General features: G+C 38.7%; 1 protein-coding gene across 1 annotated transcript in view; it reads left to right on the forward strand.

Moving 5' to 3' along the window:
* Window positions 1-26,445, forward strand: part of LIPK (lipase family member K) — a 44,410-nt gene that overhangs the window by 6,222 nt on the left and 11,743 nt on the right. The window contains exons 2-6 of the mRNA XM_004369907.2: window positions 15,358-15,473; window positions 17,437-17,554; window positions 19,231-19,429; window positions 20,918-21,027; window positions 22,264-22,400. Coding sequence (XP_004369964.1) covers window positions 15,369-15,473; window positions 17,437-17,554; window positions 19,231-19,429; window positions 20,918-21,027; window positions 22,264-22,400 — 669 coding nt within the window. The 5' untranslated portion in view covers window positions 15,358-15,368. The remainder of the gene's footprint in view (window positions 1-15,357; window positions 15,474-17,436; window positions 17,555-19,230; window positions 19,430-20,917; window positions 21,028-22,263; window positions 22,401-26,445) is intronic.

The raw sequence follows: 26,445 nt of genomic DNA on the forward strand, positions 1-26,445 counted from the left end.
GGTAGAGTTTACAACACATAAGGAAATCACATCAGATAACATAATCATACAATACTGGGAATCAGGACCTAGCCAAGTTGCTACACACATTTTTTGGGGGGACACAATTCAATCCATGACACCATGCTAATTCAGTCTGTATGCTAAGCAAATAATCTGAGAAGCCAGACTATATGAAGAAGAACATGGCATCAGGATTGGAGGAAGATTCATCAACAGCGTTCAATATGCAGATGACACAACCTTGCTTGCTGAAAGTGAAGAGGATTTGAAGCACTTACTGATGAAGATTAAAGACTACAGCATTCAGTACGGATTATACCTCAACATAAAGAAAACAAAAATCCTCTTAACTGTAACAACGAGCAACATCATAATAAAAGGAGAAAAGATTGCAGTTGTCAGGGATATCATTTTCCTTGATCCCTGATCTATGTCCATGGAAGCACTAGTCAGGAAATCAAAAAACGTATTGCATTGGACTAATCTTCTGCAAAATACCTCTTTAAAGTGTTAAAAACCTAAGATATCACTTTGAGGACTAAGGTGCGCCTGACTCAAGCCGTGGTATTCCAAACCACCTTATATGTGTGCAAAAGCTGGACAATGAAATAAGGAAAACCAAAGAAGAATTGATACCTTTGAATTATGATGCTGGCAAAGCATATTGAATATACCATGGACTGCCAGAAGAATGAACAAGTCTGTCTTGGAAGAAGTACAGCCAGAATGCTCCTTAGAAGTGAGGATGGTAAGACTTTATCTCACATACTTTGGACATGTTATTAGGAGGCACCAGGGCCTGGAGAAGGACATTGTGCTTGGTAAAGCAGAGAGTCAACGAAAAAGGGGAAGACCCTCAAGAAGAGGGATTGACATGGTGGCTACAACAGTGGACTCAAACATAGCAACAATTGTGAGGATGGTGCAGGACCAGGCAATGTTTCATTCTGTTGTACATAGGCTCGTTAATGAGTTGGAGCCAACTCAACAGGTCCTAACAACAACAGTTTTTGTATCCATTCTTTAGGATTTTCTTTGTATAGCATCATGTCATCTGTAAATAAATTTGGGTTCACTCTTATTTTCCCAATTTTTATGCATTTTTTCCCTTTTTCTATATTTCTTTTTTTGTAGGGAGGGTTATTTTACTTAATAGAACCTAACGGAACCCTGTTGACACAGTGGTTAAGTTCTCAGCTAAACGAAAGGTCGGCAGTTGGCATCCACCAGTCACTCCAAGGGAGAAAGATGTGGCAGTCTGCTTCTGTAAAGATTTACAGCCTTGGAGGCCCTATGAAGCAGTTCTACTCTGTCCCATAGGATTTCTATGAATTGACTCGAAGGCAATGAGTTTGGGATTTTTTTGGTTTATAGTACCATGATGAATAGAAGTGGTAAGAGAGGATGTGTTTTCATTTGATTCCAATTGTATTCATTTCCTTCCTAGGGTTGCTGTAACATATTACTGCACACATTTAACCTTGCTGACTTCAAATACAGAAATTTATTCTCTCACAATTCTAGAGAGCAGAAGTTCAACATCAGTTCCACTGGGTTCAAGTCAAAGTGTTGGCCGGGCCACGCTCCCTCTGGTGGTTCTAAGAGAGAATCGATTCCTTGCCACTTACAGATTCTGGTGGTTGCCTGCATTCCTTTGCTGTAGGCACATCACTCCACCCTCTGCTCTAGTCTTGCATGGCCTTCTCCTCTTCTGTGTGTACAGTTTCCTTCAGCCCCTCTCTTAGAAAGACATTTGTGATTGGATTTAGGGCCCACTCCAAGAAGCCATCATACTCTCCTTATAGCAGCATCCTTATCTTAATCACATCTGCAAAGACTCTCTTTCTTTATAAGGTAACATTTATAGGTTCCAGAAATTAGGACCTGATAACTTTGGGTGGCTATTTTCAGGTGGAGTTGTTAAGTATTTGTTGCTAACCAAAAGGTCGGCAGTTTGAATCCACCAGTCGCTCCTTGGTAAACCCTATGGGGCAGCTCTACTCTGTCCTATAGGGTAGCAATGAGTCGGAATTGACTTGATGGCAATGATTTTGTTGTTGTTTTGGTATATATAACATGGATATGCTGGTTTCATAAAATGAGTTGGGAATGATTTTTTTCTTTTCTATTTCTGAAAGGCTTTAAGTGTTTTTTGTTTAACTGTAATAATTTCTTGCTTAAATGGTAAATGGGATCCACCAGTGGAACCATTCAGGCCTGAAGTATTTTGTGTGTGTGTGTGTGTGTGTGTAAATGTTTTTGAAAACAAATTCTATTTCTTTAATAGACATAGAGCTATTTAGATTTTCTATTTCTTCTTGTATCAGTTTATTACATTTTGTTCTCAAATAATTTGTCCAGTCAATCTAATTTATCAAATTTGTTGGTATAAAGTTTTCATAATATCTCCAATCATTTTATTGTATATAATATCTTTAATGATATTTACACATTAAGTTCTGATATTGGTCACTGCAATGTTCTATTTTTCTCCTGATTAGTCTTGTTAGTAGTTTATCAATTTTATTAATATTTCCAAAGAACCTTTTGGCTTCGTTAATTTTCTCTAAAGTTCTGTTTTTAATGTTATTGATTTTTTTTCCCCACACTTACCTTTATTACTTCTGTCTCCTCCTTACTTTAGGGTAAATTTTCTTTTCTTTTTCTCTAATTAATGTGGAAGCTCAGATCGTTACTTGTAAAGCTTTCTCTTTCTAACATAAACATTATATCCCTAAATTTCTTTCTAATCACTGCTTTAGTTGTATTCCAACTTTTGATGTGTTATGCTCTTATTATCACTTGGTTGCAAATATTTTCTAATTTCCCTTTTGATTTTACTTCAGTTATCTCTGGGTTCTTTAGAAGAGTTCTGCAAATGTCAGTTAGATTTGGTTGATGGAATTTATTCCTATTTTCTATATTCTTACCAATTTTCTGCCTACTTTTCTATCAGTTACTGAAAAAGATGTTGAACTCTCCAGTTATGAAACTGAAGTCCCTTTGGTTCTGTCAGTTTTTTCATCACGCAGTCTGAAGTTCTATTATTAAGTGTCTACACATTTAGGATGTTTTGTCGTCCTGTTGAATTGACATTATGAACTTCCACTCTCTATGTCCGATAATCCTCTTTGCCTTGAAATCTGTTTTGTCTGATGTTAATATACCCATGCCATGTTTCTTAAGTTTACTGCTTACGTGGCATATACATTTTTATTTTTTTTACTTTCAACCTATTTCCCTTTATATTTAAAGTGTGCCTCTTGTTTAAAACATATTGTTGAGTCTTGCTTTTTTACCCACTCTGTCAATCTCTGCATTTTAATTGTAGTATTTTGTGCTCTAGTATTTAATGAATTTTTGATACATCTGCCTTCTTGCTATTTGTTTTCCATTTGTTTTTTTCTTTTTCTTTGGCTTCCTTTTTTGAATTGGTGTTTTCCTGCCTTCTTTCAGAATCATCTAATATTTTTAGCGTTCTATTTTGAATCCTCCACTGGGTTTTTAAAATATGCCTATATCAGGGATTGCAGTATTGAACCCTATTATCTAATGCCTGAAAACAACTGATGTATAATTTTCTCAGTGAAAGATCTACTCTTGTATGAGTTACTTCATTATGGTTGGAAGTAGAGGTGTTTCATTAATGGCTTCTTGTGTAGTAATGTGACGTAATGAAAATGGTTTTAGAAAAATTAATCTGACATCAATATACATAATGACTTTATGTTATAAAAACTAGAAAAAGAAAGACTAGCCAAGAGCCAAGTAAAATGATATAGCTGTTAGGGCTAAGATACTGGAATGTAGAGGTAGCAGCACTAATTGAAAAGAAAAGTGTTTTAAAGAGTGAAAAAATTTGTGCAAAGTTTTGAAAAAAATTTCAAGCTAAAACATCACTATTTAGTAGGAGATTAGCCATAGTTTTAGGAAATCAGAGAGTATAAGAAAAATTCTAAGTTTCTAGCTTTCAAGATTAAAAAAATACTGGTATGGAATTGAAAAGGAAAAAGAGGAGTTGAGAGAGGAAAGGGGGATAATTTTAATTTGGGAGCATATTGGATTAGAAGTTTCAAGAAGAAATCCAAGTAAATATGTCTTGGAGGCTCAAGGAAATATGGAACCAGAACACAAATGAGTGGCCAGGGTAGAATGTATGGATTTGGATTTCTTTCTCACCTAGGAAATAAATGAAACCATGCATTAATGAGAGATACCTGAGAGAGTGAATATGGAGAGAAGAGTGAGCAGTGGATACAATACATGATGCAACTGGGTCAAGGGAAATGGGGTTGGAGACCAGTGGATGTAGCAAGGTAATGGTGGGGCTAGGAGTCAGAACATCAGAAGTAAAGAGGGTGTGAAAAAGAAAAAAGTGAAGTCTGCTGAAGAGATCCCAAAAATTTCCATTGTGGGATTTGTCTGTTTTGCCATTCAGTTCATTTAATTGATAAACACAGTGGCAAGCTCAAAACCTGTGCTAACTACTTGAATGTAAATATCAGATTCTTCTGTAATTTCTCTCCAATACTTTCCAGATCTTCTCATTCAAGGAATGACAAAAAAGAAATTGGGTGTAGTCTTTAACTCTGTTTGAATGAATTTAGAAATACAGCTGAAGGCATTCACATTCTGTTCTTGGCTCTTTCTGAAGGAATACACATGCTGCCTTATATTCTTGCATTTATAGTCGTTCACGATTTAGAGATGCTTTCTTTAATGTTAGCTCTTTGGAACCTCACAATCTTGTGATATAGACTGTGTGGGGCATAATTTTTAGCCCCATGAGTTATTGCAGATAGGAAAAGAAAGGTCCAAACTAGAGGGCTTCTGTTTTCTCACTTTTCTTCTAGAGTTCTTTCATTACACCTATTCTCTCTCCTAATTCTACATGTGATGGAGAAAAGAATAAAAAGCCTTCCATGCTCAAGCATGGTTGGAGAAATAATGATTTACTGTCTGATTTGCAGAACAAAAATAAACTGAGTACATAATTGTCATAAAACTTTATGCTATTGTCTCACTGAAAAATATATAGAAATACATGGCTCAAGTCCAGCCATGTTTGGGTCTACTGGGAGTAATGTTTGCCAACAACTGAACATGGACCAAATTCAAAACTTGCTCAGACATTTCCAATTAAGACAGGAAGTTAAAAAACAGCACCCAGATTGCAAAACTTATTCTTTCTTTCTTAAACTTGTCTCTTTTCTGTCTCTTTCTCTTCGGGGAATGAGGAGTGGGGATAATAAGAGTTCTTTTAGTCTGCTGTTTAACCAGGTTACAATTATACAGATAACTTTCATTCATTATAAATCTAAGTCTTTCATCCCTTTGGCCAAGTAATTATCTATTATATAATTACTTTATTTCTCTCACATTCTCTCTTCCTCCATTTCTCTTCTCTATCCTTTTCAGTTCAGTAAGCAAGAAAATATGAAACAAAAAATATATGCCATCACCAATGACAGAGAAGTTACAATTATACATCTCTCTTACTAACGTTGCAGTTGGCTTCTTTTTAATATTATATATAATTGTCATCCTAATTGCACATCTTCCTTGGGCTGTGAGACTATCAGACCTACCACTTTATCGTGTATGTTCATATCAGCTTGGTATTATGCCTTTGATTTAATTACCAGGTAACTTGCATATGTGGGACCATTTCCTATTTCTTGGCCCTATCTCATTTTCAATAATTTCACTGGTAAGAATTTTATACTCAAATCTGTTAAGATAAAACTTCTATTAAGAGGCGGGGCCAAGACGGCAGAGTAGTCAGACGCTTCCTGTGGTCCTTCTTACAACAAAGACCCAAAAAAACAAGTGAATTGATTATATATGACAATCTAGGAGCCCTGAACATCAAAGGCAAAGGTGAGGAATCAGGCTGAGCAGCATGGGGAGGGAGAGACAGTTCAGAAGCAGTGAGGAGTTGCTAGACCTGACAAAGTGGGAACTGGCACCTTGCAGGCTGGATCAGCTGACATGCGCAGTGAGGCAAACAGTGGCACTTGGGGTGTACTTTCCACATCAGGAGAGACCAAGCGGTGACGGAGAGTCTGCTCAAACCTCCAGAACCAGAGAGAAAGAGTGCTTGATCTGCAAAAGGTAAGTTCATTCATCTAACCTACCTCGCAGATCAAAAAACATTCCCTTTGGAAAGAACCTCTCTCCCATTTACCTGCTCGCTCCCTGCTCTGCACTGGGTTCAGGACAGCTTCAGTGATTACCATGTCCCCTGGGCCAGAAGTAGGTCCCATTGCATGCCCTGAGCCATTCTCCTGGCTTTGGAGAGGGAATAAATTAACAAACAGGAAAAAATAATTTACCAGCTCCCCTAGACCGGGCACTCAGGGCAGGCACAACCCCTTTGCCTAGGCACAGACATAAGGTGTCCACAGACTTTGAATGACTTTCACCCCTGCATAGACCTGCATGGGCCCATTTCAACAGCGTATGCCCTCATGAGCACAGTACAACTATAATTTCACCTATATCAGCTATACAGTGTAGTGGCAGGTTTGTGACATTTAACACTGCTCTGCCTATTAAGCAGGGTCCTCATCTACCCACATCAGGGGCCTGAGGATGGGTGGCTCCACCCAAACCACCTAGCCACCCATGACAGGGGTCTAAGAATAAGTGGTGCCTCTCAGTCCGTACAGCGAACAGCCTTGGGTGGTCATAGTCCAGCTGCAAAACCCACCCACCTACGTGCTGTAGGGAACAGGGACACACTTTCCTCTCAGATATTCACAGGCAGCTGTAAGCCCCTTGATTGCTCAGCGCATGACCCCCTACTACAGCCAGATACCTGTGCCTACTCCAATCACCCCTGCCCATCTAGGACTATAGGTGACAGCTTGCACCACACACTTGGTGACCAACTACATGAACACTTGAGCTGAATCCATACAAGAAGACTAAATGATTTCCTGGACTCACTTACCTAGTAACAGCTCTAACCACTTGGTAACAGGACATGAGCACTTGAAAGGTGCCAATAATCAAACTAGATCAAACAAGCAGCCTCTCTGGGCATATCAAAACAAAACAAGAAGGTAGGACACAGTAAGCAAACATAAAATAAATAAATATAATAACTTACTGATGGCTTGGAGACAGCAGTCAATATCAAATCGCATGAAGAGGCAGACCATGATGGCTTCAACAAGCAACCAAAACAAAGGATCAAGAAATCTTCCAGAGGAAGAGAACTTCTTGGAATTACCAGAGGCAGAATACAAAAGACTAATATACTAAGCTCATTCAAGTGATCAGGGAAGAGATCAGGCAAAACACAGAAAAAGTCACAGAACACACAGACAAAGCAATAGACGAACACTGACACACTGCCAGTGGGAATGTAAAATGGTACAACCACTTTGGAAATTGATTTGGCGCTTCCTTAAAAAGCTAGAAATAGAAGTACCATATGATCCAGCAATCCTACTCCTTGGAATATATCCTAGAGACATAAAAACCATCACACAAATAGATATATGCACACTCATGTTTATATATCAGCACTGTTCACAATAGCAAAAAGATGGAAATAACGTAGGTGCCCATCAGTGGATGAATGGATAAACAAATTATGGTATATTCACACAATGGAATACTATGCAATGATAAAGAACAACGATGAATCTGTGAAACATCTCATAACATGCAGGAATCTGGAAGGCATTATGCTGAGTGAAATGAGTCTCAAGAGGACAAATATTGTATGAGACCACTATTATAAGAACTCAAGAAAGGTTTAAACACAGAAGAAAATGTTCTTTGATGGTTACGAGGGTGGGGAAGGAGGGAGAGGGGTATTCACTAACTAGATAGTAGATAAGAATTATCTTAGGTGAAGGGAAAGACAACACACAATACAGGGGAAGTCAGCACAACCGGACTAAACCAAAAGCTAAGAAGTTTCCTGAATACAACCAAACACTTCGAGGGACAGAGTAGCAGGGATGGGGGTCTGGGGATCATGGTTTTAGGGGATATCTAGGTCAATAGGCATAACAAAGTTTATTAAGAAAATGTTCTGCATCTCACTTTGGTGAGTGGTGTCCGGGGTCTTAAAAGCTAGCAAGTGGCCATCTAAGATGCATCAATTTGTCCCAACCCACCTGGAGCAAAGGAGAGTGAAGAATACCAAAGACAAGGAAAATATTAGCCCAAGAAATAGACGGAGCTGCATAAACCAGAGACTCCATCAGCCTGAGACCAGAAGAACTCGATGGTGCCCAGCTACAGTTAATGACTGCGCTCACAGGGAACACAACAGAGACTCCCTGATCGAGCAGGAGAAAAGTAGGGTGTAGAACTCAAATTCTAGTAAAAGACTAGACTTAATGGTCTGAACGAGACTGGAGGGACCCAGAAGACATGGCCCCTGGATTCTCTGTTAGCCCAAAACTAAAAGCATTTCCTAAGCCAACTTTTCAGACAAGGATTAGACAGGACTATAAGACATAAAAATGATACTCATGAAGAGGGTGCTTCTTAGTTCAAGTAAATGGGTGCTTCTTAGTTCAAGTAAATGGACTAACTGGGCAGCTCCTTTCCGGAGGTGAGATGAGAAGGCAGAAAGGGACAGGAGCTGGTTGAATGGACACAGGAAATCAGGGGTGGAAAGGAAGAGCGTGCTGTCACATTATAGGGAGAGCAATTAGGGTCACATAACAATGTGTGTGTACATTTTTGTATGAGAAACTATCTTGAATTGTAAACTTTCACTTGAAGCACAATAAAAAAAATTGCTGTTAAAATAAAATTGCTAGTCTGTTGCAGTCATCTAATAAGTTACAGTATGCCCAAAATTTCTAAAGTCTACTAATACTTAACTTTGAGAAATTTTCATTATAGAATAATATTGTAAGAGGGAACAAAACTTAGTGGAAAGGCCATAGAGTAAAAAAGATCTGATTGAAATCCTAGATTTGACAATTGCTAGCTATGTAATGTTAAGTAATTTACTTAACACCTTTAAGCCACAAATTTCTCATCAGAAAAAGTGGAAAATTAATAATTACCATGGTAAAGTGGTACTTATTGCTCCCTCCATGGTAGAAGAATTATAGATTAAGTAGATAAGGTACTTTATATATTAAAAATGAGAATTATTGGCAGAAGTAATTAGGAAAATAGGAATTCTTAACTGCTCTTAAATCATTCTATTTGAGAGGAGATAATTGATACAAAATATGCTGCCATTTACCCACAACTCAATTCAATAGCTATAGTATGTGCCCAGAACTGTGCCATATCCAACATGAGCAAGACTAGATACACAAAATGTGAGAAAGTTGTAAATACAAGCAAATTATAAAGTGTGGTTTTTGCCTTTATCAAGCTTATGGACTAGTTGGAGAGCCAAGACAAATACATCTGAAACAATGACTGAATAATAGAAGATAGGATTTTAATGATAGCTACAAGTTATTGAGTGCTAAAGACTGTTAGATGTTTTATAGACATTATTTAAGGAGCCCTGGTGGCTCAATGTTTAAGCCCTCTGCTGCTAACAGAAAGGTTGGTGGTTTGAACCCAACTGTGGCTCTGTGGGAGAAAAGACCCGCAATCTACTGCTGTTAAGATTACAGCCTAGGAAGCCTTGGGGCCGTTCTACTCTGTCATATAGGGTCACTATGAGTTGGAGTCGACTTGACAGCACACAACATTAACAACATTTTTCATCTTGAATTAACCATATTTTAATTCAAGGGCTATTTTACCATTGAGCAAACTGAGATTCATCAGATAAGGAAACTAAGTTTCAAGGAAGTTAAATTTATTGGGTAAATTCACAAGCAACTAATAATAACAGTGATAGCAAACATGTATGGAGTATCTATAGTGTGTGACTCAGCGGGACACAGTGTTGGATTTGAGAGTTCAGGAGCTGTGGTGATGGCCAGTTCTCTCCCTGCAGTCAGATATTTGAGAGGTGCTTCCTCATGACTGTTAGATGTGCTGAAGGACAGAGCCAGAATTTTAATCAAAACTTTTCTCAAAGCTCTCAGGCATTCACTATTAGCTATATTTTACCATTGAGCAAACTGAGATTCATCAGACAGCCATGCATAGAAACTGATCCTTGTGTTTTCCAAACCAACGCATGCTTAGAGCAACCTGTGGGGTCTTGGCACTTGCATATTCTGGCCAATTCTCACCTTCATTTCTGCAACATAAGTTGAGAGTTGGTGTGTGGATTCATCAAGAATGCTGTCCAAGCATTAACATAAGCCCTGTTTCAATGACTGCCTGAAGAGCCTGACAGTTTCCGTTATGGGACAATGAGGAAAAGTAGTGTGAAGGACTGTATTATTTCTGATAATATTAGTTTTCTGAGAAATTGATGTTCTTGATTTCATCAGCAATGTATTTGTCAGTGCAAAATGCATTACTTATGAGAGCTGCCTACATATAACCCATATGGATCTGATGTAAAATATTTAAACCCAAAATGAAGCAGAAAACACAGCAAAACAATATTCTTTTGGAAGGTACATATTTTCTCCCAAATAAAATAGTCAACCAACCAGTTGCCATTGAGTTGATTCCAATTCATAGCGACCCTCTAGGGCAGAGTAGAATTGCCCCAAAGAGTTTCCAAGGCTGTAAATCTTTACGGAAGCAAACTGTCACGTCTCCTGTGGAGCAGTGGGTTCCAACTGTCCACCTTTTCGTTAGCAGCTGAGCGCTTTAACCACTGTGCCAGTAAGGCTCCTATAAAATAGTTGCAAAAAAACCAAACCTTTTGCTGTTGAGTCCATTCCAACACATAGCGACCCTATAGAACAGGTTAGAGCTGCCTCATAGAGTTTCCAAGGAGCAGCTGGTGGGTTCGAACTGCCGACCTTTTGGTTGGCTGCCAGGGACCATTAATGGAGAGACACAGAAAACAATTAGAGAAGGGAGATTTCTGAGTAATGAAGACATCTCTTACAAGTAGTTACATTCCCAGTATTATCTTTTTCCAACCAAATTTGGGGAAATGCACAGTCATGGAGAGCATCTACCTGCAGAAAACTTTCAAAGACAGGTTCCAATTTTTGGCTATTCTGTCTTTTTTAGCCTTCCCTTAATTAAACAGATATTTTTGGTATTAAAAAACAAAACAAACCGTGACCATGGAGTCGATTCCAACTCCTAGCAACTCTAAAGGACAGAGTGGAACTGCCCCATAGGGCTTCCAAGAAGCGGCTGGTGGGTTCGAACTGCCAGTCTTTTGATTAGCAGCTGAACTCTTAACCACGGAGCCACCAGGGCTCCATTTTTGGTATAGTGAATACAAATTGAAGTAACTATCAAAGTAACATTTCTCAAGTTTGTACCTTGGAAACTTTGGGCCGTGAGATGTTTGTTTTATTCAAACAAGATGCTTGTAAGGCAAATAAGCCTGGAAAAGTAGACTAAACAAAATTAAACAGGGTCTTGATTGCAGGACTATACTAAGCTTTAATAATGATATTGTAAGTCAAGACTCTCCAAGCAAGTTATTATCCAACCTACATTTACACGTAAGCTCTTTTTGCAAATAGCGTCTTATGAAAGTCGTGTTCTGCAGGACAGCGGTATCAAATACTGATTTAGAGTGATAAATCTATAATTGATTCAGGTTGGGGACTTGTGACCAAGGGACTCATTTTTAAAGACTGAGAGACGCTTGGAATTCATATGTCTGCACACTTCTTAGTCTGTTATTATATGCATTCTCACATGCATGTCAATGTGAGACAAACAAGAAGGTAATATTCATCAGGCTGCTGACATAGCAATAGGTGAAAGAAATAAGAGGACTCGGAGTATTATTTAGAAGAGGCACCTGAATCAGGCAGATTTACCCAAAAGTTAGAGTCAATATTGTGGGGGCTCAGAAGGGCAGCACAGGTAGGCACACTGCTGGTGAGAGGCGCCTGAAGAGAGGCTGTCTGGTTTGGACTACCACTCCTTACAAAGTGGAATACATAAAGACTCCTCTTGCCTGGGTGTGTCACCTAGATACCCAGATCCACTACAGAGGAGAGAGCAACAGAGGCAGCTGAAGGAGTGTTTTGCCACAGTTGTGATAGGCAATCTGTCAAAAGGCAATCTGTCATCACCAGTGCCATTCTTTGGGGCCAGGACTTCAGCTCTTCTTCCAAGCAGCACACAGTGCTCTCCTTCCCACCCCTGCACCATTACAAGCCCCATTGGCTTATTGGCATGCCCATTTCAGAAGAGGTGCTGGATCTGTTCTAATACAGGGACCCCACATTTGCCTGCTAGTGATTGTGACTCAAAGGCCACAAAATGCCCATCACTCAGCAGAAACTGGAGCATCTAAAATTGTAAAGGCCCTGAGAGAGAAGTTTTTTTTTTTTTAATTTTTCCTACTGTCTTTCCATAAGATACAGTTCTGAATTAAGGACATATTAAACTGTCAAAGCTTACTGTCAGAGAAGATCAATGAGGCAGGGTTAAATGAAACCAGTCAAGGAAGATATGATATAAAATAGTCAATCTGGCATATTCATTAAGATTAATTGATTTATTCATTCACATCTTCATCTATCCACTTACTTGACATTTATAGGGACCTCCATGGCAAGTCCCAGAGAGACAGAAATGAGAATGGAAAACAAAGTCTGTAATGTAAGGAGTCCAGTCTAGCTATTTTTCCAACTTTGGAATGTATATGAATCACTTAGAATGATGGCTTAAACTGCAGATTCTCACCCCCTCTCCAAGAGATTCTCATTCAGTTAGGCTGATGTGGGTTCCAAGATCTTTCATTGTTTTTGATGGTGATTGTCATAAAACAAAGAAACCAAACCCATTGCTATCCAGTTGATTCTGACTCATAGTGACCCTATAGGACAGAGTAGAACTGCCCCATAGCGTTTCCAAGGCTATAAATCTTTACAGAAGCAGAGTTCCACATCTTTCTCCCACAGAGCGGCTGGTGGGTTCAAACCACGGACCTGTCAGTTAGCAGCCGAGCACTTAACCACTGTGCCACCAGGGCTTCTTGGTGATTATGATACATATGGTCTATGGACCTTATTTTAGAGTTCCTGGGTGGTGCAAACAGTTAACATGCTTGGCTATTAAGCGAAAAGTTGGAGGTTCGAGTCCACCCAGAGGTGCCTCAGAAGAAAGGCCTGGTGATCTATCTATGAAAAATCAGCCCTTGAAAACCTTACGGAGCACAGTTCAACTCTGGCACACATGGGGTCACCATGGCTGGAGTCTACTCAACGGAAACTGACTGGGCCATACTTAGAGAAACACTAATCAGGCACATAGCAGCCAGAGGGCTCTAGATGGTCTATTCTGAAAGGACTGAGTGGTTAAGAGCGTAATGCTTCCGAGCATTTCCTTTAGAGTCAAGTGACTCGAGTTCAGATTATGGCTCCATCACTGGCTTGAACTTGGGAAGATAACTTGACCGCTTTAAGATCTAGTTTCATTTTAAATAAAATGGGAATAATATTCCCTATCCCTTGGTGTTATTTTGAGACTAAAATAAGATAATATATGTCTGGTATACTACTTAGCATATAATGGGTGCTCGTACATAGCAGTAATAGTAATAATAATTATTGCTGTTGGTGGTCTTACCGTTACCACTACTACAGCGATTCATCCAGAATTAAGCTATATTAATGCATACTAATTATATATTCATGTATTATATTAATGTCTAATTATATATCTAATATATTATAGTAATACATTTTATATTAATAGATATTCATATATTACTAACAACAACAATATAGTCATATAGAGAATACGACTTTGATAAATCCAAGTGAGAAATTCAGGAAATTTTATATAACAATATGAAGGCATCATGCGAAAAATCCTTCTATTTCCTACAGGGTTAGACATACCATCTCTCTCTTATTGGATAGAAAACAGAATAGATTAGCAAATAGGGTGAAGATCTACATTTTTACAAAGGCAGTGGTAAATGGGACTCTCTTGCAAATTTTGGCAAACTTGTTATTGTTTGTTGTTTTTAAGGAGTTTCAAAGCCAAATAGGAGATATTCATTATCTTTTTCCCTCCCATAATTTTCAAAATTTTCTGTTTGAATAATAGCTTCTTTCTATTTTGAAGTTGTAATGGTTAATATAAAAATTTTAGAAAGTATGGAAAACTTTAAAAGTAAGAAAATAATCACCAATATATTCACTATCCAGATATAACCATAATTAAAATTTGGTGTTTAGTCATTTTTTTATCTATTTATAGAAAAATATAGCACAATTTAAATTATTTTCTTTTACTATTATATAATAAGCATTTTCACATATCACTGAAATGTCTTTATAAATGTAAATATTTGATAGCTGAATAACTTCACTCTTTGTGTGTAGCATAATTTATTTTACCAATCTCTTAATTTGCACCTTTTTTATTTTGCTACATTAAGATACACAATAAGGAAAATTTTTATACATAATGCTTGTGTGTGTGTATACAATTTTTCCTTGGATCTATTCCTAGAAATAGAATTACAGAGTGAAAGTATGAATATTTTTAAATGTGAGACATGTTACCAAATTTCTTTCTGTAAAGGTTGTGGTGATACTTACTTGCACTCCCAGAATGAAAAGTACCAATTTATATGATGACTAAAGATATTAAATGTGTTTTGAGGACTGTATTGGCCATCGTATTTCTTTTTCTGCAAATCATTCTTTTCTTTTGTCCAGTTATCTATTGGAGGCTTGATTTTTTATTGATTAAAAAAAATTATTTTCTCTCTCTCTCTCTCTCAAATAATTATGTAATATTTGTGGCAATTACTTTAAGTTTATTAATTACATCTACTTTCATGGTTTATGATACATAGATGTTTCCTGCATTTATGTAAGCAAATCAAATATTTTCTATTACGATTTCTTTTGTTACTTTTATGGTTAGAAAGTCCTCTTTCATCTAGAATTTAGGAAACTGTCCAATTTTGATGTAAAATATGAGGTGACAATCTAATTATTTTGCACTAGCTAGCCAATTTTCTGAACACCACGGGGTAAATGCTTCCTGCTTTCTTCATCAATACTTGGTGATGATGATGACATGATAAATATAATGATGATAGTTGACACTTATTTAGTGCTTACTTTTAAGCCAAGCATTATTCGAAGAGCTTTGTAGGTATTAATTTAGTTAGTCTTTACAACAACCCTAGGAAAGTCAGTGAAATTATTCTCTACATTATCATTAGTAGTAGTAGAGGAAAGTGATGCTCAGGAAGGTTAAGTAACTTGCCTAAGGGCACACAGCTAGTAACCTTTTACTTCGTAGAATTTCCTTTGATCACAAATATATTAACATTTCCTTTGCCAGGCAGACCCCAAATGTGGCAGCTTTTAGCAGCAGCGTGCTGGATGCTTCTTCTTGGATATATACGTGGTTGTGATAAGAAAGGAAGAACCACAAATCCTGAAGCTAATATGAATATTGTAAGTCATTCATTGAGAAAAAGAAAACCAAACATCAAAATAAGGAATTAACTTATCATCTTCTTAGATATAATCTGGTATGCCTGTATAGTTTTTCAATAATCCTTCCAGTGACCAAGTGTGTGTTTCCTCGCCTGTCCCCTTGCATAGCTAACTAAATCCAAGAGTTGAAAGACCTGACTCAAGTTGAAGCAGTAATACCCCCTCTCCTGGTGGTCTGAGCTGCCATCTGATGGTGGCCTCCTGGAGAAGGCCGTGAGTTCATATTGATTTTTATCTCTTCAGAGAATCCTTGGGTCCTTCCTGAGGATTTTATAGAGCAGTTTCTATGAGTTGGAGAGCTACATCAGTGTACCTTTTTGCTTTAGTTGCTTAAGCAAGAATTCATACCAGAAGGGGAATGGGACAGTTCTGGACAAAAAACAAAAGGGCAAATGACAAGTATCCACTAGAGGCTTCATTCCAATGGGATACTCTATACCCCAGTATACATTGCTCACTATTGATGTCCTTATCCACACCCAAACTTGATTAAAACTTCAGGAAAAATGGAGATGTCTAAGAGTTTAATTGTTTCTTGGTACTCCTCCTTCCAAAGTATTCAACAAATATCTCTGACCTCTGGCCACATTGCTGAACTCACAGTCTATGAATATATGTCTCAAATCCAAATTGCCACCTTCCTCCCATGTTCATACATACTCTTTTCCTCCATGATCTGAGCACTTGTTAGCTCCTAATCTTTCTACAAGGATAATAAGAATAACAAACACTTTCAGAGCACTTATTTTGTGCCAGACACTGTTCCAGATACTTTACAACAAACCTGTAAGAAGATACTATTATTACCTCTATTTTACAGTTGAAGGAAATGAAGCAGAGTTCAACTTACATAGCTAATAAGTGGAAGAGCTGGAATTCAAAGCCATACAGTCTGTCTCCAGAGTCTGGGCTGTTAGGCATTTCTCTGTGCTGCCCCATAATACAGACACCCACATTCTGTGCCTGGTGTGGGCAAATGCATAATCTTGTGGCAAGGCCATATAGGCTTTGGAGTTAAACTTACTTTGGGTTTAATACTGTCTTTTTCTCTTCCTAGTGTATAAACTTGAACAGATTATTAATATCCCTGAACTTTAGTGTTCTCAACTGTAAAATGGGTACAATTTTATCTCAAAAGCCTGTTGTAAAGATTAATACAACAGTGAGTGTAAACCATCCTCTATGTAAAAAATGACTAGTAAACGCTAGTTATCCTCTTCTGTGTATATCTGTGGTGGGGTATCTTCTGTTTACCCCTCTGGATCCATCATCTAATTCTTTTACACCATTCTTTCTGCCCAGGAAGCTGATCTATAAGGACTAGGTCAACAAGCTTCCTTGACCTTTGATTTTCAGGAAATCTTGAGCAGGGAATTGGCAGGAGGGAGGAGAATGAGGTTGGGCTATTTACTGCCCTGGTTCCCTTCCTGTGAGGTCAGTTTAAGGGGCCTATATCCCACCAGTGAATATGATAGCTCCTTTCAATGAGGCCCTCTCTACTCAACCTTCTCCTGACTCTGGTAACCACTTCCTCCCATCTCCCTTCAGGTCTAAGGTTGGTAACAGCTCACTTGTTACAAACCACAGGGCACTGCACCATCCCTTGTGGTTTTCCTCATTAGATGACTATGTAATGTTTTTGTCAAAACATTTTGTGAGTGAATCAGGACAATTAGTAATACTGGGTCAACAGGTTTAAACCAGGATGTTTGGTCACTCCACCCTGCTTTAACCATGTCTCTGAATACAGCCCCTTCTCAAAACCCTCCTCAAATTATCCTAATTTTTCCGTCGGTATGCTGTCCCAGTACATAAACACATGAACAGTATGTTGCAACTTAAAGTTCTATACATTGCACTACACGTGTACAAATTAAGAAATCACAACATTTAGGTGTATATTTTCCTTTCCTGTTTTCAGAGCCAGATTATTTCCTATTGGGGCTATCCTTACGAAAAGCATGATGTCGTGACTGAAGACGGTTATGTACTCGGAATTTATAGGATCCCTCATGGAAAAGGATGCTCCAGTAGAACAGGTAGTATTTATTTAGTTATGAAAGGATTAATGCCTAAAGCAGGGATGTCTCGATGTCCCGGTAGCAACAGGACAGCTTTTGTTCTGAAATAGGTGTTTTTATGCTTCTCTTACTTCTTAGCTCCTTTTATTCTCTAGAGTGCTGTGTCAGATGCATTAACTGTTTAAAGATAAAATCTAGATTTTTGGAAAAAGAGGAAGATGTAGCTAGCGGTGTTGCTGACTTTATAGAGCCAGCCATTTCCCAGAATAACTCCATTACCTTTGTAAATACTCATGAGGACTCTGTCTCTCCAAACTTTTCTCTTAACGTTTCTGACAGGTAGCTGCCAAAATGCAGAGAGTAGAAAGCTGTCTCTGTAATCAGAAGCTACCTGAGGGCCCAGATCAGAGATTGGCTAGGGGCTATGGCTGCCATTTGGCAGTACTTAACATTGGCAGAGTTAGTAACACCTCTTCTTTCCCTTTTCTCTAAAAGGTGGATAAATAGACATAGACTCTTAGTTCCTTGCTTCCAGATGGCTGAGGGCTCTCTGAGAATCAGTCTAGATCATCCAATCTCAGGAAGTCCTTCTAGCCTCAAAAGTAACAGGATGGAGTGTCCTGAGGTAACAGCACAGCCATCAGAAACCTTGTCACTTCTTCCTCTCTTTTCTGATTTTTTTACACCATTTCCCCTACTTCTTTTTTGCTTCCTCTTTCTTCATCAAATTACTCAAATTCTAGATTGGGAATAGGATTTTTATATTAAATTAACAATGTTCCATTGCGTGAAACTTCACTTACAACCTTGTATTTTACTTTCTAACAATGCAAATTAAATAAAACAGCGTATGTAAAATCCAGCATATTGCTAGCATGGTATTAAGCAAACATTCACAAATGGTATTTTTATTATTGTTTTTCGTTGTTTTACAAAAGCTAAAACTTTATATTTGAAGTTCTGTGCTCAGGTGCTTCTTGAGACATAAAACGTTATTAATATGAATAACAATAATGATAGAGCTAATATAGACTGTGCTACACGGTCTTTTAAGTATTTTAATTCTCGTTTAATTCTTACAAGTACACTATAAGATAGCTTCTGTTATTATTCCCCATTATACAGATAAGTTAACTTAAGGACAAAGAGGTTAGTATGTAGCAGAATGGGTTATGAACAGGAGAATCTGACTCTAGTACTTAAATAATAAAACAATGTATTACATATAATCCCAATTTATAAATGGAAAAACAAGACCTCGTTGCTGTTGTTGTTAGGTGCCGTCGAGTCGGTTCCGACTCATAGCGACCATATGTACAACAGAAGGAAACATTACCAGGTCCTGTGCTATGCTCACAATCGTTGCTATGCTTGAGCCCATTGTTGCAGCCATTGTGTCAATCCATCTTGTTGAAGGTCTTCCTCTTTTTCACTGACCCTTTACTTTACCAAGCATGATGCCCTTCTCCAGGGACTGATCCCTCCTGATAACAAAAAAAAAAAAAAAAGAGACATAGACAAGATAAATAAGTTTCCCAAGTAAGCAGTTCAGAAGGGACTAGAACCCAGATTTGCCTGACACCAAATTTCACTCCTTAACCTCTCTTTTATATTATAGGAAGTCAGGAAAGAGAGTTTTCTTATAGACACTGAGGAAGTTGAGATGTGAAATTCTTGTTGCCTGTGTTTTGCAGCTCCAAAGCCTGTTGTGTATTTGCAGCATGGTTTAATTGCATCTGCCAGTAACTGGATTTGCAATCTGCCCAACAATAGCTTAGCCTTCCTTCTGGCAGATACTGGTTACGATGTGTGGATGGGGAACAGTCGGGGAAACACCTGGTCCAGAAAACACTTGAAATTGTCGCCCAAATCATCAGAATACTGGGCATTCAGGTAAGGAGATATTTACTAATGAAAAAAATGTGTGCTATGTTCATTTATACTTGTGAACAGACTCCGATTTTTCCCTTCCTGTCCAAATGCACCTCATGGAATCCAGGAGAGAGAAACAAAGGAAGCACTTCTTCCTCCACCCATGCTTTCTTCACAGACTCTGAGAAATACCCGAACACCTTTATTATTACATCACTGTTTGTTTTCAAACCCTTGCTTCCTGGTGTGTGTGTGTGTGTGTGTGTGTGTGTGTGTGTGTAGTCAAAATGCAAAGGTCACCTTTAGAAAGGATAACAGAACTTAGTATCATCATTTTGTCAACGTGAATCCTGGAGGAAGATTCTATGAGACCCTTACTAACAGGAAAAATGAAGCTAATAGAGGAATGGGAACAGAAACAAGGCTTTGGCTGAAAATCCTGAGAAACAGACATTCCTGATAAGCCAAAAGCGAGCCTAATCCTTTTGTAGAGATGATACTCAAATGTTTATTCACTCAGTTGTGGAGGATCTCTACCCTACAGCCAGGCTGGCTGTGCTGAAATCTGTCCCCAGAGTCAGGTCCTGGGAAAGTACAGGGAAAAGGCTGATCACAGATAAGCTAAGGAACAGAGAGTTGTCAGTAGCAGCCTCTGGGGGCACTGTCTGTTTCAAAAGCCTGGCCTGCTTGGTCACAGAGTAAGCCCAGGCACTTGCATAGGAGCTAAGAACCATGCCTTGAAGGTCACCAAAGCCATGTGTTCCATGGCCTCAACCCTACCGTATTCCTGGAAGCCATTTGGCATTTCCTAATGCCACGCTCAGTGCAGTTGTGTCATTGTACTATTGTAAGAGACTTAATGATTCCCCAGGTCAGTGTTTCCCAAACTCCTTGCAGGATAAGAAGTACCTGAGGTGATGTTAAATATGCCGATTACCAGGCCTCTTTCCTGGAAATTCTATTCCCTTGCTCCGGGCTGAGACCCGCGAACCTGTTTGCTTTGTTCCCTTTTTTACAATAAACAGGGTTTCGTTAATCTGCTATAGAAATAAGTGAAATATCACTAGCCTTACAGGGAAAGCACCTCTAGGCCTTTGGAAATCAGATATTTCTGATTCTAGTTTCTTAAAAAAGTCTCTTTTAATCAAGGTGACATCCTCACAAGGTGCACAGACTCATACTACTGGATATTTAGACTCTAATTTCATATTTAATTAAACACAAAGTATCTATGAACATGTTTAAATACTGCAGTTCTAACGATGAGATAAAGTCCCTGGGTAGCACAAATAGTTAAGTGCTTGACTGCTGACCAAAAGATTGGTAGTTCAAACCTACTCAGAGGTGTCTTGGAAGAAAAGGTCACAGTCTTGAAAACTCTTTGGAGCACAGTTCTACTCTGCTACCCATGGGGTTGCCATGAGTTGGAATCTACTCAATGACAACTGGTTTGGTTTGGTTTTAACAACGATATGTTTTTCCAATTTGCTTGTTCCTTCTTGTTGGCAGTTTGGATGAGATGGCTAAATATGACCTTCCAGCCACAATTGATTTCATCATAAAGAAAACTGGACAGGAGCGACTCTTCTATGTGGGACACTCCCAAGGCACTACCATAGGTGTGTTTGGGGAAGGTTTGACCTAAGACATGTCCAAGGTGCTTCTTCCAAGTCATGGCAGGGGACAGGATTTCTTCTCTTTGTGCAGTTCTCTAGTTTGGGGACTTGAGTTGGGAAGTCATTTCCACTGGCTGGTTTTTGTAGACTAAAAACAAAAATGACAGCAGGGACTTTTTTCCCAGCACTGAATTTGGAGGTTGATAGATAAGTCTGAAGTAGAGAAGATAGTTCACTTATTTATTTGTACACCCAATAAACATTTGCTAGACACTGGGCTAGATTCTAGAAAGCAGAGCTAAATACAGTATGTGTCCTTCTCTTATAGGGCTTGCAGTCTAGTGAGAGACACCAAAAAGAAAGCAGAGAATTACCAAACTCAGTGATTAGATGCTACAGTCAGTGTGACTTTTAGTTGCCAGGCAAGCACTGGGGTAGGCAAGATGTGGGTGGGCCTATGTTGGCAGTGCCATGAGGCACCTCACTCCCCTCACTGCTCTCTCTTGGGCTAGAGGCCCCTACAATACCAACAGCATTTCTGCCAGCCTCTTTTCTGTATCTTAATCCTAATCATGTTTCTGGTGTAAAGTAGGTCCTTATATTCCTGTACAGCACTAGGCATTCTACATATATTTTCTCACTGGAAACCATAAGCATTTGAGACCATTAACATCCATATTTTACAAATGGCTGAATTTAGGAAACCTTTCTAACGGTGATGATTCCAAGTAGCATGTTGAGTGTTATATATATATATATATTCTGTTCATTTAATCTTCACAGGAATCCTATAAAGATTCTATTATCCATATTTACAGATTGAGAAAATTAGGATCATAGATGCCCAAGTTTTCATACAACTCGTGAGTCGGAAGCCAAGGTTACAGTTCAGGTTTGACCAATGTCAACGTATGTCATCAGGCTAGACTGGTCATAGGACTTTATCAAGATGTTTTTCACAGTGACTGCTTGAATCTTCTCCACAACACTCTCTAGAAGTAGACCTGCACTCTGCAGGGATAGAAAACTCACCTTATTCTGAATATTCCATCCTTGGGAAATTCAGAAAACCTTGCCCTGCAAATGGCACTTACCTTTTTTTTCTTTTTTTTTTTGAGTTTCTTCTTTTTTGTTTCTTTCTCTCTTTTGTTTGGTTTTTAATCTGGTTACTTTTATGATCATTTAAAATAGATGAAGAATTGTTTTCAATCTACGATCTAGTGTCTTCTTCCCTTTCAGCTTTCATAGCATTCTCTACAAATCCAGAGCTGGCTAAGAGGATCAAGATATTTTTTGCACTGGCTCCAGTCATCACAGTGAAATACACCCAAAGTCCCCTGAAAAGATTAGCAATTCTTTCCAGGCAAGTACTCAAGGTATGTGACTTCCTAAGTTTAAACCTGTCGTAACTAAAACGAGCTCCACTTCCATTGCTTTCAAGAGTAGAGAACCTGAGACAAATGACACTTTACAAATTTCTGAGAAAATAACAGGTGCTCAGGGTTTACTGATTATAGTACTGATTTACCTACATTACTAGCACTGTCTTCATCTAAGTCTAGAAGATTTCCTTCCATGTCATCCCTCAATAGCAGCAAAAGCAAGAGCTAATTTGACTGGAGAATTACATATTGAATATAGTAGATTAAACTTCTCTTCAGCACCCCTGAGTTTTTCAGAGGCAGTATAGTGTAGTAATTGAGATCACAGCGTGCAGCCAGATGGCATGGGCTTGAATCCTAGTTCTATTATTTGCAAGCTGGGTAAATTTGGCCAAGACCTTAAGCTTTCTGTGAAACATTTTTCTCATGTGTAAAATGGGAGTAATAATAATCCCTACCTCAGGGGTTTGCTGTGAAGATATTTAATAAGTTAATGCATGTAAATACTTCAGGCCCAGGTCTTGCACATTGTAAGCCTCTAGTAATTGTCAGCTATTGTTGTTGCTGTCATTATTTTCATAGAACACACCCTCCGCCATCATTCAAAGCCCAACCATGCTCAATTGCCTAGCACTTCACAAGCTCTCAGGCTGCCAACTTCCCAAACCAGAGGCACTACCCCAGGCCCCAGAATCTCTAGCCTAGCTGACAGCTAACCAATCTGATAATGTACCTAGTGGAGGTGAATTGGTCCACATGAGTTGTGGGTTGATGTGTTTTCCTATTGCGTTTTAACATGGGCTTCTCCCATGACAACTGATGGCAAGTGTACTCTTCAGTGACAGCAGTGCTTTCAGTGAGAGCAGATAAAAGTGAAATAATTCTTACAGAAGCCAGGGATTCTAGGAGGTGAGAGATCAGCAAATTAGCTGTGGTGATTCAGTCCATACCCATACAACCCGGAAAGACAGGTGCAAAAAAGCTGTCAGAACAAGGCAGGAAATGTTCACAATTGCCTTGGCTGTCTTATACAATAGAGATTTCACAATCCATTACATCGAGGGCTATTTTTTAGAACCAAACTCAGTTGTATTATAATGCTTTTGTTTTTTAAATGTATGTATGTGTGACCTAACCTTGACGCCCTTGTCCATCGTTGGCTGCCAGTTTGTCCTTGGTCCCACAAAATTAGATAAATAACATTGTGTATATTGTTAAATTCTTTCAGCTTTCCTACACAGCTAAGGACTTTAGGATGCAAGATTTTGTCGTTCCCTTCAATTTTCACAATTCTGCTTCAACCTTCCATGTGTTCTGATATACTTGTGGTATAATGCAATTCGATTTGGCAAATCAATATCGAGGAACAACAATTTCGAAAGCATGGAATCAGAAAACAGCTATGTCAATAAGGACACTTTTCAGCAGAGTGATATGACTGAAAATTAGGGTGCATGTGAGAGCATTGGGAGATTTGACTAAGAAGAGAAACGGAACAGTTAGTGGAGGGTCGTTATGTTAAGGAGTTTAGACTTTTTCCTATTGATAATGGGAAGCCATTAAAGAAAGCTAAGCAGAGAAGTAGCGTGGTTAAGATTTGTGTTTTAGAAAGACAGCTCTCAAGAGCTTTTACTGCAGCGAAGGCACTAATACATTTGCCCCACTAATTAATAGAAACTCCAGCAGCATCATAATGAAGACACAAAAACAGTGCTAGGCAAACACAGAGAAAAGTGAAAATGCTTCCAGTTAGTAGACTCACAGAAGCCTCCTTGGTTGAGATGGCATTTGAGTTTGGCTTTAAGAACAAGATGTCAGTATACTGAGTGGTACAGACAGGCTTTCCAAACCAAGAAGGAAACGTAACATCAAACTGGAAAGGCTCAGGCCATGGGAAACTAAATGTAACTGACTTCATTGGGACTTAAAGTTTGTGAAAGAAAGTATGAGAAATACTATTGGAAATATAGAGATAGATTCTGAAAGGCCTTCAATGTCAAGTTAATAAGTTTGGAATTAATTCTATAGATAACGGGTGACCGTGGAAAGTATTTACACAGGAGAGTGACATGCACAGTGCTCTTTTATAAAGATTCTCCTGGTAACCAAATGTAAGTGGATGCGGGAAAGGACATCAAGAGGGGCTAAAGATGAGAAGAATGGTCATGGGGTAATTATTCTTCAGCTATTAGATGTTGGGGACCTGAGCCAGAATTGTGCAAAAAGAAGATAAAATCTATAGCATTTGACAATGAATGATAGCCTTATAAAACTGAAAACCAAACCTGTTACCATCAAGTCAATTACTGCAGCCTCATATGTTACAGGGTAGAACTGCTCCATACAGAGTTTTCTTGGCTGTAATCTTTACGAAAGCAAATTGCCAGGCCTTTTTTTGCAGTACCACTGGATGGATTTGAACTGCCAACCTTTCAATTGGCCGATAAGCACAAACCATTTACACTACTCAGGGACCTTTTACAACTTGGTTACTGGGTTAAACAAACTATCAGGTATGTTTTCCAGGAGTCCAAGAGATTGTGACGAAATGAAGAATATAGGCCAGAAAGAATTAGATAGTGTTTGCAATGGTTTATTATTACTTCCAGACCTATAGCAATTTGAAACCACCTATCTAAGTACACCCCATGCTTCTGTCAGTTTGTCATACTGTGGTGGCTCGTGTGTTGCTGTGATGCTAGAAGGTATGCCACCGGTGTTTCCAATGCCAGCAGGGTCACTCATGGTGGGCAGGTTTCAGCAGAGCTTCCAGACTAAGACAGACTAGAAAGAAGGACTAGGGGTCTACTTCCGAAAAATTGGCAAGTGAAAACCTTTTGGATAGCAGCGGAATATTGTCTGATATAGTGACAAAAGATGAGCCCCTCATGTTGGAAGGCATTCAAAATATGACTAGGGAAGAGCTGCCTCCTAAAACTAGAGCTGACCTAGGTGGAGTCAAGCTTTTGGGACCTTCATTTGCTGATATGGCATGACTAAAAGTGAGAAGAAATAGCTGCAAAAAATCCATTAATAATCAGACTGTGGAATGTACAAAGTACGAAACTAGGAAAACTGAAAGTTGTCAAAAATGAAATGGAACACATAAAGATTGATATCCTAGGCATTAGTGAGCTGATATGAACTGGTATTGGCCATTTTGAATTGGACAATCATATGGTCTACTATGCCAGGAATGACAAACTGAAGAGGAATAGCATTGTATTCATCATCAAAAAGAACATTTCAAGATCTATCTGAAGTAAGTACAGCACTGTCAATGATAGGATAATATCCATATGCCTACAAGGGTGACGAGTTAGTATGGCTATTATTTAAATCTATACACCAACCACTAAGGCCAAAGATGAAGAAATTGAAGACTTTTACCAGTCTCTACAGTCTGAAATTGCTCAAACATGCAATCAAGACGCATTGATAATTACTGGTGGTTGGAATGCAAAAGTTGGAAACAAACAAGAATGAACAGTAGTTGGAAAATATGGCCTTGGTGATAGAAATGATGCTAGAGATCTCATGACAGAATTTTGCAAGACCAACAACAACTTCATTGCAGCTACCTTTTTCCAACAACATAAATGACAACTATACACATGGGCCTCTTTGGATGAAATACACAGGAATCAAATTGACTTCATCTGTGGAAATAGACTATAGAAAAGCTCGATATCATCAGTCAGAACAAGGCCAGGGAACAACTGTGGAACAGACCATCAATTGCTCATGTGCAAGTTCAAGTTAAAGATAAAGAAAATTAAAACAAGCCCGTGAGAGCCAAAGTACCACCTTGAGTATACCCCACATGAATTTGGAGACCATTTCAAGAATAGATTTGACACACTGAACACTAATGACAAAAGACCAGACAAGTTAGGGATGATTTCAAGGACATCATACATGAACAAAGTAAAAACAAAAACAAACTCTATGCCATCAAGTCGATTCCGACTCATAGTGACCCTACAGGACAGAGTAGAACTGCCCCATACGGTTTCCAAGGAGTGGCTGGTAGATTCAA

This window comes from Trichechus manatus, unplaced genomic scaffold, assembly GCF_000243295.1.
Source record: "Trichechus manatus latirostris isolate Lorelei unplaced genomic scaffold, TriManLat1.0 scaffold00007, whole genome shotgun sequence".
NCBI classification, from domain to species: domain Eukaryota; kingdom Metazoa; phylum Chordata; class Mammalia; order Sirenia; family Trichechidae; genus Trichechus; species Trichechus manatus.